General features: G+C 46.0%; 1 protein-coding gene across 1 annotated transcript in view; it reads right to left on the bottom strand.

Annotated features, from left to right (window-relative positions):
* Nucleotides 1-14842, bottom strand: part of LOC124550881 (BTB/POZ domain-containing protein 9) — a 132197-nt gene that overhangs the window by 57629 nt on the left and 59726 nt on the right. Inside the window, exon 5 of the mRNA XM_047125640.1 lies at nucleotides 11835-12108. Within this exon, the coding sequence (XP_046981596.1) occupies nucleotides 11835-12108 (274 nt within the window). The remainder of the gene's footprint in view (nucleotides 1-11834; nucleotides 12109-14842) is intronic.

Raw genomic sequence — 14842 nt, 5'->3', positions numbered from 1 at the left:
CAGGCCTCCGAGACTCCACTTGTATAATGTGGCAAGGATATGACGTCGTCAGGTGGTGTCATATACTTTCTGTAAATCAGAAAAGATGGCGACCAGGTGTTGCCATCTGGAAAAGGCTGTTCGGATGGCAGACTCGAGGGACACAAGATTATCAGTGGTAGAGTGAACCTGGCGGAAGCCGCCCTGACATGGAGCCAGTAGGCCACATGACTACAGGACCCATCCCAACCACTGGCACACCATATGCTCCAGCAGCTTACAAAGAATGTTGTTGAGGCTGATGGGCCAATAGCTACCCACATCCAGCAGGTTTTTATCAGGTTTGAGCACCAGTATGATGGTGCTCTCCTGCCATTGTGATGGAAAGACACCATCGCACCAGATCCGGTTGAAGATGACGAGGAGATGTTGCTTGTAGTCAGATAAGAGATGTTTGATCATCTGACAGTGGATCCGATCTCGTCCAGAAACAGTGTCGGGGCAATGTGCAAGGGCACTGAGGAGCTCCCGCTCAGTAAAAGGGGCATTATAGGATTCATTGTGGCACATAGTGAACAAGAGGATTTTCACTTCCAGCCGCCATTTGGGAGTGCGAAAGGTTGGGGGTAATTCTACGGCGCAGAGGCTCCAGCATAGTGCTCAGTAAAGTACTCGGCAATCGTGTTTGCGTCGGTAGATAACATGCCATGTTAACATGGGGAACACCTGTTGGGGTCTGATATCTGAAAATACATTTGATCTTTGCCCAGACTTGGGAAGGTGATGTGTGGCACCCAAGGGTCGAGACATATCTCTCCCAACACCCCTGCTTCCGTCATTTGATAAGTTGGCGAACGCAGGCACGGAGCAGTTGAAAGGCTATGAGGTCCTCCAGGGAAGGTGCCGCTTATGCTGCTGTAGAGCCCCAGATGCTCCTTACTTGCGACTTCCGGTGGCCACCAACGTTTTTGCCAGGGTGCCCTAAAGAGTGAGAGATCGTGTTTTCTGCCACAGAAACGATTGTTGTAGTCACCTGCTCAACCATCACATTAATATTCCCGTGTGGGGGAGATTCAGCGATGGCACCAGAAGTGAAAGTTTCCCAGTCCGCCTTGTTTAAAGCCCATCTGGTCAGGCATCTGTGGGCTTTACACGGGGGCAGTGACAGGAAGATGGAAAAGTGGTCACTACCACACAGGTCGTCATATGCTCTCCAGTGGACATATGGGAGAAGGCCTGGGCTGCAAATTGATAAATCAATGGCCGAGTAATTACCATGAGCCACGATGAAATTTAAAAGGCACAGGTCGAGTTGGGACAGTAAATTTTTGACATTTCTGCCAAGGCCAGTAAGCGTGGTGCTACCCCACAAGGCGTTATGAGCATTACAATCTCACAAAAGTAGGAAAGGTTTATCAGGGAGTTGATCATCAGTGCAGTTAATACATTCAGGGATACTGCACCATCTGGAGGAAGATCTACATTGCAGACAGTTACTTCTTGTGTTGTCCTTATCCTGGCAGCCACAGCTTCAAGAGGAGTTTGAAGGGGCACACATTCATTACAGACTGAGTTTATGACATAAATACAAATGCCACCTGACACACTATTATAGTCACTACGGTTCCTGTAGTATCCCTTACAGCAGCGGATGGTAGGAGTCCGCATTGCTGGGAACCAGCTTTCCTGGAGGACAACGCAGAAAGCAGGTGTAAATCTTAACAGTTGCCGTAGTTCAGCCAGGCAGTGGAAAAAACTGCCGAAATTCCACTGGAGGATGTCGTCATCGTGAGACTGGGAAGACATGGAAAATTCAACGAGTCAGTTTACACCTCTGAGTCAGCTGCTGCCACTGACTTTTTGCCTGAGCAGTCTACACCCATTGTGTGTGAGGTTCTGACGGGATCTAGGTCCTCAGCAGATGCCAGAATCTCCACCTCATCCGCAGACGCTGAGCTTATAGGTAGTGGTGGTGTGGGTGCCACTGCAATTCCCTTGGTCTTGAGGACCTTCTTTTTGCATTTCTCTCGCTACTCCTTTGGTTTCCTGGTTTCCCTGGCTGGGAGGACTTTACTGTATCAGTCTCCAGGACTAAGGGTGAACGTGAAGCCCTACGACCAGCTGCTTTTGGGCTCTTCAGCCACTGGCATGTGTCATCTTTCCCACCAGCAGAAATGGGGAGGGAGTGACCCAACAGACCCCTTCCTAGTGATAGTAACGGAAGACGACTTACGTTTCTCCAGCTCAGAATTGGGGACTGACATCCCCGATGGTTGCAGGGATGTTGCTCCTGAAGCCCAAAGTAAGTGGTGCGGGAGCAACAGGGAGGTAAGTGGAGACAACAAAGAGGAGACAACTAGAAACAGGAACATCGAGAAAGGTCTATAAAATACACCATAATGAAATGTAGGTCCAGAAATAAAATTTAAATGGTTTGCCATATTGCTACTACGGACAAAAAGTAAAATGTGATGAACAGTCCAGCCCGCATATCGTTTAATAAAACTGCCGATGACTCAGACGCCAAACCCAAGCAGAAATGTAAACAGTTAAAAAATGGGCATTACAGAGGGAAATGGTGGACAGTTAAAGCTTGGGTGCAATTTGTACGAAGCGGTGGGATAGTGCCCCTTAACAAATGATGATAGCTAAAAAGACAGTGCCCAATACGCAACCTAGTTGAAATGACCATATCACAGCAGGAGGGCCGAGAGGTTGTTCAAGCAGCTTGGAAAGACTTAATAAGCCGGAGCTTATTTCCATGAAGCAAGGACCAGTGGCAATGCCAAAGTGATGACACCTCCCGACAGGTGGCTCCCTGCCGCCGTTGGATAAGCAGCTGCAGCAGTAAGTCGTATACTCCTAGCTCACTCATTTGTTACATAGTTTAATTCTTAATTTCTTTGCGTGTTTTTGGTATTTGCATTGTTTAATTCATAAATTTCGGGCGTATTATAGTATTTGAGAGTTGTAGCATCGCGTTTTAGTACCTGAATAGTGTAAATTAGCGTAGTCTCCTTCCGCCGCCGAGCAGTGTCAGCAGTGCGCAAGTAGCAGCATTACTGCATTTACTAGGCAATCTTGTATTTTAATAACCATTTAAATTTTGTTGATTTGTTTGCTCTCTCTGTAGATTAGTTCAGACGTTCTTTGCAAAACAGTTTTTAGCATGGATAGGGACTGCAACTGCTGTGTTCGGATGTAGGCTGAGTTGGCATCCCTTCGCTCCCAGCTTCAGGCAGTGTTGGCTTCGGTCACACAGCTTGAGGCTGTTGCCAATGGGCACCACTGTGGGGGTCCGGATGGGGGTTTGTCGGGGACGGCCAGCTCGTCCCACGCATCCCCTGATCGGACTACGACTGTGGTTGCCCGGGATACTGCCCGCATTGAGGCTGATCCCTCACCTGTAGTAGAGTGGGAGGTCGTCTCAAGGTGTGGCAGGGGGCGAAAGACATTCCAAAGGGCTGAACGGAAGGCCTCTCCAGTTTGTCTGACGAACCGGTTTCAGGCTCTGTCTCAGGCTGATACCGATCTTCGGTCTGACATGGCTGCTTGTCCTGTTCCAGAGGTTGCCCCTCAGTCTGCAAGATCCGGGCAGTCGCAGAGGGTGGGCTTATTGGTAGTTGGGAGCTCCAACGTCAGGCGCGTAATGGGCCCCCTTAGGGAAATGGCAGCAAGAGGGGGGAAGAAAACCAATGTGCACTCCGTGTGCATACCGGGGGGAGTCATTCCAGATGTGGAAAGGGTCCTTCCGGATGCCATGAAGGGTACAGGGTGCACCCATCTGCAGGTGGTCGCTCATGTCGGCACCAATGATGTGTGTCGCTATGGATCGGAGGAAATCCTCTCTGGCTTCCGGCGGCTATCTGATTTGGTGAAGACTGCCAGTCTCGCTAGCGGGATGAAAGCAGAGCTCACCATCTGCAGCATCGTCGACAGGACTGACTGCGGACCTTTGGTACAGAGCCGAGTGGAGGGTCTGAATCAGAGGTTGAGATGGTTCTGCGACCGTGTGGGCTGCAGATTCCTCGACTTGCGCCATAGGGTGGTGGGGTTTCGGGTTCCGCTGGATAGGTCAGGAGTCCACTACACGCAACAAGCGGCTACACGGGTAGCAGGGGTTGTGTGGCGTGGGCTGGGCGGTTTTTTTAGGTTAGATGGCCTTGGGCAAGTACAGAAAGGGCAACAGCCTCAACGGGTGCGGGGCAAAGTCAGGACATGCGGGGACCAAGCAGCAATCGGTATTGTAATTGTCAACTGTCGAAGCTGCGTTGGTGAAGTACCAGAACTTCAAGCGCTGATAGAAAGCACCGAAGCTGAAATCGTTATAGGTACAGAAAGCTGGCTTAAGCCAGAGATAAATTCTGCCGAAATTTTTACAAAAGTACAGACGGTGTTTAGAAAGGATAGATTGCATGCAACCGGTGGTGGAGTGTTCGTCGCTGTTAGTAGTAGTTTATCCTGTAGTGAAGTAGAAGTGGATAGTTCCTGTGAATTATTATGGGTTGAGGTTACACTCAACAACCGAACTAGGTTAATAATTGGCTCCTTTTACCGACCTCTCGACTCAGCAGCATTAGTGGCAGAACAACTGAGAGAAAATTTGGAATACATTTCACATAAATTTTCTCAGCATGTTATAGTCTTAGGTGGAGATTTCCATTTACCAGATATAGACTGGGACACTCAGATGTTTAGGACGGGTGGTAGGGACAGAGCATCGAGTGACATTATACTGAGTGCACTATCCGAAAATTACCTCGAGCAATTAAACAGAGAACCGACTCGTGGAGATAACATCTTGGACCTACTGATAACAAACAGACCCGAACTTTTTGACTCTGTATGTACAGAACAGGAAATCAGTGATCATAAGGCCGTTGCAGCATCCCTGAATACGGAAGTTAATAGGAATATAAAAAAAGGGAGGAAGGTTTATCTGTTTAGCAAGAGTAATAGAAGGCAGATTTCAGACTACCTAACAGATCAAAACGAAAATTTCTGTTCCGACACTGACAATGTTGAGAGTTTATGGAAAAAGTTCAAGGCAATCGTAAAATGCGTTTTAGACAGGTACGTGCCGAGTAAAACTGTGAGGGATGGTAAAAACCCACCGTGGTACAACAACAAAGTTAGGAAACTACTGCGAAAGCAAAGAGAGCTTCACTGTAAGTTTAAACGCAGCCAAAGCCCCTCAGACAAACAGAAGCTAAGCGATGTCAAAGTTAGCGTAAGGAGGGCTATGCGTGAAGCGTTCAGTGAATTCGAAAGTAAAATTCTATGTACCGACTTGACAGAAAATCCTAGGAAGTTCTGGTCTTACGTTAAATCAGTAAGTGGCTCGAAACAGCATATCCAGACACTACGGGATGATGATGGCATTGAAACAGAGGATGACACGCGTAAAGCTGAAATACTAAACACCTTTTTCCAAAGCTGTTTCACAGGGGAAGACCGCACTGCAGTTCCTTCTCTAAATCCTCGCACAAACGAAAAAATGGCTGACATCGAAATAAGTGTCCAAGGAATAGAAAAGCAACTGGAATCACTCAATAGAGGAAAGTCCACTGGACCTGACGGGATACCAATTCGATTCTACACAGAGTACGCGAAAGAACTTGCCCCCTTCTAACAGCCGTGTACCGGAAGTCTCTAGAGGAACGGACGGTTCCAAATGATTGGAAAAGAGCACAGATAGTCCCAGTCTTCAAGAAGGGTCGTCGAGCAGATGCGCAAAACTATAGACCTATATCTCTGACGTCGATCTGTTGTAGAATTTTAGAACATGTTTTTTGCTCGAGTATCATGTCGTTTTTGGAAACCCAGAATCTACTATGTAGGAATCAACATGGATTCCGGCAACAGCGATCGTGTGAGACCCAACTCGCTTTATTTGTTCATGAGACCCAGAAAATATTAGATACAGGCTCCCAGGTAGATGCTATTTTTCTTGACTTCCGGAAGGTGTTCGATACAGTTCCGCACTGTCGCCTGATAAACAAAGTAAGAGCCTACGGAATATCAGACCGGCTGTGTGGCTGGATTGAAGAGTTTTTAGCAAACAGAACACAGCATGTTGTTATCAATGGAGAGACGTCTACAGACGTTAAAGTAACCTCTGGCGTGCCACAGGGGAGTGTTATGGGACCATTGCTTTTCACAATATATATAAATGACCTAGTAGATAGTGTCGGAAGTTCCATGCGGCTTTTCGCGGATGATGCTGTAGTATACAGAGAAGTTGCAGCATTAGAAAATTGTAGCGAAATGCAGGAAGATCTGCACCGGATAGGCACTTGGTGCAGGGAGTGGCAACTGACCCTTAACATAGACAAATGTAATGTATTGCGAATACATAGAAAGAAGGATCCTTTATTGCATGATTATATGATAGCGGAACAAACACTGGTTGCAGTTACTTCTGTAAAATATCTGGGAGTATGCGTGCGGAACGATTTGAAGTAGAATGATCATATAAAATTAATTGTTGGTAAGGCGGGTACCAGGTTGAGATTCATTGGGAGAGTGCTTAGAAAATGTAGTCCATCAACAAAGGAGGTGGCTTACAAAACACTCGTTCGACCTATACTTGAGTATTGCTCATCAGTGTGGGATCCGTACCAGATCGGTCTGACGGAGGAGATAGAGAAGATCCAAAGAAGAGCGGCGCGTTTCGTCACAGGGTTATTTGGTAACCGTGATAGCGTTACGGAGATGTTTAATAAACTCAAGTGGCAGACTCTGCAAGAGAGGCGCTCTGCATCGCGGTGTAGCTTGCTCGCCAGGTTTCGAGAGGGTGCGTTTCTGGATGAGGTATCGAATATATTGCTTCCCCCTACTTATACCTCCCGAGGAGATCACGAATGTAAAATTAGAGAGATTAGAGCGCGCACGGAGGCTTTCAGACAGTCGTTCTTCCCGCGAACCATACACAACTGGAACAGGAAAGGGAGGTAATGACAGTGGCACGTAAAGTGCCCTCCGCCACACACCGTTGGGTGGCTTGCGGAGTATAAATGTAGATGTAGATGTAGATGTGGCAACACAGAGATCATCAGAAGGAATGTAAGAACTAATGGGCTGAGGTATGAGGACTGCAGCCTTGGCAGCAGTGTCAGCAGCCTCATTTCCTGTCAGACCGCAAAGACCAGCAATCCACATAAACATCACAATGGCTCTATCAAAAGTAAGCAAGTGACAGTTTTCCTGGACACGTTGCACTAGCAGATGGGCAGTGTACAGCACATACAAGCTTTGAAGGGCGCTGAGATAGAGTGAGCAGATGACACTATTGAAAAGCCTGTGTCACTGGATGTACTCTGTGGCCTGATACAGGGTGAAGAGCTATGCTGTAAATACTGAGCAGTGTGCCAGGAGCAGAGACCAAAGAACATCGGCACCAATGACGAAGGCACACCTGACACCACGGTCAGTCCGAGAGCCATCAGTGTACACATAGGTACAGTTGCAAAGTTCCATGCGAAGGTTGTGAAACTGAAGGCGATTGAGTGAGGATGGAGCAGTGTCCTTAGGATGTGAATGAAGACCAAGGTGAACATAGGCCGATGCGTGAAGCCACAGTGGTGAAGGGTTCACACCCCACAGGGAAAGTTGCAGAGAGCAAGAAGTTAAGCTGCTGGAGCAAGAGCCGAAAGCGAACTCCATGAGGTAACAGAGAAGAGGGACGCATCCCATACTGGCGATCAAAGGTGTCATTAAAGAAGGCAGCATAGGATGGGCAGCCTTGGCAGACAAACTGCATGCGTACCTGCTGAGGAGAAAGTCACGGCAGTAGAACAGTGGTAGCTCAGCAGCTTCTGCATACAGACTCTCAACCTGGCTAGTGTAAAAGGCCAGAGTGTCACGATGGTGGATAGTATTGAGACAGTGGAAGAGGGACAAATGTGCAGATGCATAAACAAAACACCTGTTATCCAGTTTCAACAGGACCAGGGGCCTGTACAAACAAGAGGGTGGTTCGATCTGCACCCCAGGATGTATCATTCAGGACATGTGTGACATTGAAGGACCGTGTTCAGCGAGCTTCCAGCTAAGACACTTTGGAGGATCAAGGGAGTTTCCTATCGAGCATGAGCCCAAGGAATTTCGCAGTTTCAATGAATGGAAGAGCAATAGGCCTAAGACGTACAGACAGTGGGAGAAACCAACTGCGTGCCCAGAAATTCATACAACGGTTTTGGCACTGGAAAAACAAATGCCAATGTCGATGCTTCACGAGTAAGGACGATTGAGGCATCTCTGAAGATGTTGCTCAATGAGACAGGTCTGTGAAGAACTGTAATATATGGCAAAATTGTCAACAAAAAGGGAGCCGGAGATGCCCGGCACTAGAGGGGCCATTACAGGGTTAATGGCGATAGCAAGGAGAACGACACTCAGGACGGAACCATGAGGCACACCATATTTCTGGATAAAGCTGCCGACAAGGCAGGACCCACACAGACCTTGAAAACTCAATCTGTTACAAATTCCTCCAGGAAATGGAGCAGGCGACCAGTGAGCCCCACGTGTAGAGAATATGGAGGATACCAGTCCTCCAGCAAGTGTCTTAAGCTTTCGCCAAATCGAAAAACGTGGCCACAGTCTGGGATTTCTGCAGAAAACCATTCATGACATGGGTGGACAAAGTGACGAGATGGTCAACTGCAGAATGTCTCGCTCTAAATCCACACTGTGCAGTGGTTAGAAAATTGTGAGACTCGACCCACCCTACCAGTTGGGCATGAATCATAAGTTCCATCACCTTGAAAACACAATCATATGTTCCATCACCTTGCAAACACAGCTGGTGAGAGAGATGGGGAGGTAGCTAGAAGGAAGGTGTTTGTTCTTACTGGACTTAGGTTTGTGTATGATAGTGGCTTCTTGCCGGTGTCGCAGAAACGTGTCCTCTGCCCAGATGTGGTTGTACGTATTAAGCAGAAAGTGCTTGCCACCAAGTGAAACATGCTGCAACATCTGAATGTGAACAGCGTCTGGCCCTGGGGCGGAGGATCGGGATGAAGTGAGAGCATGATCTAGCTCCCTCATAGTAAAGGCTGAATTGTAGCACTCACGATTCTGAGAAGAAAAGGATATCGCCCGAGCCTCCTCCATTCGTTTCCGATAAAGGAAAGGAAGGGTGATAGTGGGAAGAGTTCAAAATTTCCACAAAATGCTGGCCCAAGGTTTTGGAAATAGCAATAAGGTGCACTTTGACATCTTCCGCTACTATCAAGGCATGAAATTGGGGAATGGATCTGCGTCCCAGAGAGCCATCTGAGGTTGGCCCACATGACAGAGGAGGGAGTGGAACTGTTAAAAGAACTAGTGAATGGAATCCAGCTAGCTTTCTTGCTATCCCAAATAATGCAACAACACTGTGTATGCATCAGTTTATAATGAATGCAATTTGCCATCATAGGATGACAGTTAAAAACATGGAGCACGTCTCTGCGCGCAAACTGCATCACAGCATGCCTCAGTCCACCAAGGGACTGGGAAACAGCTTGGTACAGAGGAAGTGCAGGAAATGGAACGTTCTTCAGCAGTAAGGATAACGTTTGTAAGATAGTTCACCTGATCATCACAACTGGGGGAACCGTGTTCACTGAAGGTTGTCAGGGAGGAGCAATGCTGCAAGTCAGCGTTAGTAAGCTGCCATTTGGGTGTGCACGCAGGTAGGATAGGAGTCAGCAAATGGATAGCATACGAAAAATAATCGCTTCAGTAAGTGTCACAAAGAACAGAAAACTCAAGACCATGGGCAAGCTTGGGCAGTGCAGAAGGATAGGTCCAAACGAGAATAGGTGTGTAGAGGAGTCAGAAACAAACATGGGTGCTCCTGTGTTAAGGCTACTTTGAGAAGATCAGCCAAGAGAGCACCTCTCTGGTAGGTTCTGGGAGAACCCCAAAGGGGATGGTGCGCATTAAAGTCACTGAGCAACAGAAATGGGTGAAGTAGCTACTCAATAAGCTGGAGGAAGTCTGCCCTGCTGACATCAAATGACGGAGGGATATAAATGGTACAAAGGGAAAATGTCAAGAGAGGAAGGAAAAGGCAAACTGCAACAGCTTCAAGACGGGTTGTCAGGGAGAAGATCGAAACTGACTGGGAAGTAATGTGAAAGCTCAAAGCAGTCATGTGGATGCAATTTTGTTTCCGGAAGGCAGAGTACAAGGGGACGCTGCGATTCTAAAAGCAGCCGTAAATCCTCTTTGTTGGATCAAAGGCTGCCAATGTCCCATTGTAGGAGAGTCATGATGAGCAAGAAATTAAGGTATGTCGCCCTGGCGACTGCCGAGTGCCAGCCTGCGAAGATTCACTGCTACATAGGGCATAGAGGCAGGAGGATCCTGCTCCTTGAGGTCCACAGAAGCATCATCATTCTCGTGCTGTTGGTCTGCAGAGTCCAACGCAGAAGAACGGTTGGTCGTGCACACCAGCGACATGGAGGCCAGCTGGGCAAAGTTATCATGAGGTGACACCGTCGAAGAGAATCTAAGAGTCGGCGAAGGAGAAGACCGTTTGCCTTTGTTGGACTTCTTCGAGCCTGTCCAGTTAGCAGAGGAAGACTCAGGTGTTGGTTGGCTGGAGGGATGTAGGAAGTCTTCACGGGAGTACTCCTGTCCTTTCCAGCCTGCCAGGTTGTGTAACTGGTGACTTTGTCCCTTGAGGCAAGTGTTTGATGGCTTGTTGCACAGCTGGATGAGGGGATGGCTCTGGGTCGATGTATTCACACTTTTGCCTCTGTAGGTTTGAACATTATTAACACACACATTTTTGACACCTCACCAAGAAAAATACTGAATAAAGGAGATTAACTCTTTCGGGGCTACAGCTGCATCTATGACCAACAGGTAGGAAGGCCTGAGGCTAAAAGCATTATGTACACCTGGGTGCAGGAGGAGGTAAATGGATAATATAGAATGGCAACTAACTGTTGTCTGTGTTTCAACAATACTGCCAAAACTGTCAATATCTGCTTTTCTTGTCAGAAAGCATTACAGTTTTCACCTGCTCCTGGTTCATTTCAGCTTACGAGTTGATCTGCTAGATGCAATTTGATTTCCTAACCTACACAAAAGGAAAGATGCATACATACGTAAGCTGAAGGGCTAATTAACTGATGTATAAGATGCCACAAAAGGCAAACAGTGCAGCAAAATATATATACAGTTTCTGAGCAACACTCATTGCTGCATGGAGCAGAAGACTGTCCAAGTTCCGAGCGTCTATGAATGGCTCCTTTCAAAACTATGGATCTGGAAACGTACTTGTGCAGTATATAATGTAAATCTCAAGTTACAGAATTCTTCAGTCACAAATAAAAACACTTATAGAAGAAAGGTCAGATTAGTTCTGAAGCTCTCTTTCATGGTGACCGTAAACTGCAACCAATATGACGGTACAGTGAGATGATGATTTTAAAAAGAGTAATATTGAAAAGGGGTTCTTTGTGCAAGTGGCCTACAGTGGCTGCAGCCTTCAGCAGTCCTAGGGCCACGTCCACAGTCCACTGGCCAGGCGCACAAAACATTCGCCCCATTAGCCGGCCAAGCAGGCAGGAAGCTTGGCGCTAGCAGCCACGAAAGGGTTAATAATAATAAAACAAGAAGGAAACTATAAATTTTTGTAGTATTTGAATCTTAAATATGGATAGCAAGGCAGCTGGACACCAGAGGAAGTAACATCAAGAATTCTCACTTTTGCATTTGTTTCCTGGAACGTTCCTGGCTTTATTCCTCCAAACACAAACAGCAACAGGTTGTACACTCACGTTTTAAAAACAGCACTGTTTGCAAATGTAAAATTTCACTTTACTCACAAAAAATGTAGCAAAGGGTGAACTTACACAGCATGCCCCTGTAATGGAGATCCGAGTTCCGGGCCTGGGTCCGAGCCTGGATGGCGTCGAGGATCGCATCTGCGGAGACCAGGCCGGCAGGCCTGACAACGCCGAGCAGCTCTGAGAGGGACATGAGGGGCAGCCGCACTGTTGACACCACTTCCCCCAATGCCCGCTCACAACACTCAGGGTTGGCTGCAGCCCACTGGCACACAGCACGGAAGATGTCAACCTCGGGGGCATAGAAGGAGTCGCGTGACAGCAGCTCTGTGAGGGCTTCCTGCAACATGCCATACAAAATGGTTACTACTGACATTTTCCTGTTTTCTGTGGGTACAAGAGGAGGAGGAGGAGATGGTGGTGGTGGTAATTTTCAACTGAAGACTGGTTTGAAGCAGTCCTCCATACTAGCCTACCCCATGCAATCTTCTTCATCTCTGCCTGACTACTGCAACCTGCAGTTTTTGCTGCTCCTAATGGTATTAAAGCCATTGTCTCCCCCTCCAATTTTCCTCCTGCCTCCTTTACCAAACTGCCGATTCAGAACGTGTTGTATCAACAGATCCCTTCTTTTATTAAGATTGCATCATAAATTTCTTTCCTCCCCAATTTGACTGAGTACCCTTTCATAACTGTACAAAACATTCTCAGTTTATTCGTCACGTCAAATCTGGGTAAAATCTCAAGATTTCAATGAAATCCTGAATTCTCTTTGCCAGGAATAACTGACCAACTTAACTGCTGTTGTGGTGAACATTTACCGCTCACACATGGCTTGCTATTGATAGGGACTCTGCAAAATTCGCAGCTGGTGTTAAATATGAATACAGTTGTGATATCTGACTCTAAACACAAAAATGTGAAATTGCACAATAAATGCTATTTCACAGTGAACTGTACTCCTATGAACTATTTTATCAGGTGTATTTTGAAATGGCTTTACGTTCTTTATGCAAACACTGAAAATGAACTCAGTTTTCGGTTATTGGTATTGCAGATCTAGTGGAGAAAGATTTCTAAAAATGATGTGCATAAGAATGTGTTTTCAAAACAAAAATTGCATGAATGCAATGACATATCACTGCACTTGATTCTCTGCTGCCACACTAATTGTGGGAAGTTTAATGGTCCATGTAAAGGGACAATCATATTAGGACTCAATCGTGGGTCCTAGCAGCTTAGAACAAACATACACATAAGTTTGCCTACTAGCTGAAGTTCAAAAGCTGCTATAAAGCTGACACCTTAAGATGGCAGTTCTAGGTGGCAGGTGTTCTGAATTGTGATTGCGTCAAATACTGTCAGGCGTTGGGTCTGAACCACCTCATTTATGGCACAGCCAGCATCAGCAAGCGACTGCACACTAGCCCACGCTAAACGCTTTGCATTCTGTGCTGCAGGCTGTTTTTCTTATTTTGAAATGAGTGAAGAAACTAATCCTGGTCCACTATGGAGTTTGATAATGATCATCAAAACCAAATGGGACTGGCAATCCCTATGACCAGGCAAAAGATTGTGCTACTGCAGAAACACAAAACAGATGCAGGCTGGGTGCCCTGTGAGAGGGCTTGTTTCCCACCCTGCTTCTCTCCCATTATAGTCTGTTTTACACTCATGGCCAAGTGCCGATTTATAGTGTCCGTACTCTGCACTGTAAGGCAACCGGAAAACAAAATCCGTTAATATATTTTGACTTCAATGAATCTTCTCCTAACATGTGAATTGACATATCTTTGGTTCTGCTTCCAAGTCATCTACCTTGTAGGTTCTATCTGTAACATTGTAAATTATGGGTCGAACAGCTACGAATTCCCATGAAAAACATCAAAATTGCTACCCTACAGATCTTTTAATTACGAAACAGGATGGGAAAAGAAAAATAATGTTGAGAATGGCCTTAAATCAGAAGCATGAAAATGGCACTGCTTCTCAACAGAAACAGTCTCTTTTTAGTCAATTTCAAAGCACTAAGGCTTATTTTCAAGCATGAGGTGTGACAACCCTTTAAAAGTAAAGGCCTAATCATTTATTAAAATATTATATATGCAAATTTCGCCAAAGATAGTCTCGAATTTTGCCGAAAATACATGCTACATTTTCAGATCCCTAGCAATCGGTTGGTGTACATTGTCATTACGTCGTGCTGCCAGAGGCTGTGTCTATGTCTGCATTGAGAGAGCCAGTAATCTCATAGGAACGTAGATAATTCAGTGCATTTTTGAATGTCTTCTCAGTATCAAGAGCTTGCTTCCAAACACTGCTAAGATTAAAACCACTGTCCACATTAAAGGCATCCTGATTACTGATTCTTTAATACAGAATCCTGGTGTGTAGAAGGAAAGGATATGATTTTATCTTATTCATGTTATTTCTGTTTATTTGTGAGACTATGTTCAGCAACTGCTGATTTCACAAGTTCTGGATTTTGAAAGTTCATTAAGTGTTCAGCACAGCACTCAGTAACACTACCAACAGACGAACTAATTTAGTTGTTTCATTGCTAACAAGAAATCTGTACTGCAACACCTCAATGTTGTCACAGCTCTGTAGACGGCTATTGTTCCACAGACAGCTATTGTTCCCCCATGCAGCCATAAAACATAAATGAAAGCTGGCAAAAGCACAGCGTGCTGTCTCGGGGACCTTTTTACACCACCTCGACCACTGGATTGGTTTCTCTACAATTTTTTATCTCCTCTTCCCCCCGCTCTACCCTCCATTTGCAAATTGACCCATGAATCAGTATGTGACCTATCAATCAATCTGATGTTTTAGTCACATCCTGTGACATCTTTCTTCACCAATTTCAGTAAGTACCTCTTCATTAGTTATCCAATATAATGTTCAGCATACTTCTGTAGCACCAAATTTCTTATCTGGACAGTTTATTGTCCACATTTCACTTCTGCACAATGCTACATTCCAGACAAATACATCCAGGAAAGACTTTCTATATTTCTGCCATTATCAGGTACTTTGTTGACCAAATAACAAACCTCATCTACTACTATTAC

Source organism: Schistocerca americana, chromosome 9 (genome assembly GCF_021461395.2).
Source record: "Schistocerca americana isolate TAMUIC-IGC-003095 chromosome 9, iqSchAmer2.1, whole genome shotgun sequence".
In the NCBI taxonomy this organism is placed as follows: Eukaryota; Metazoa; Arthropoda; class Insecta; order Orthoptera; family Acrididae; genus Schistocerca; species Schistocerca americana.
The sequence above is the reverse complement of the archived record's forward strand: the minus strand, read 5'-3'. Positions and strand labels throughout refer to the sequence as shown.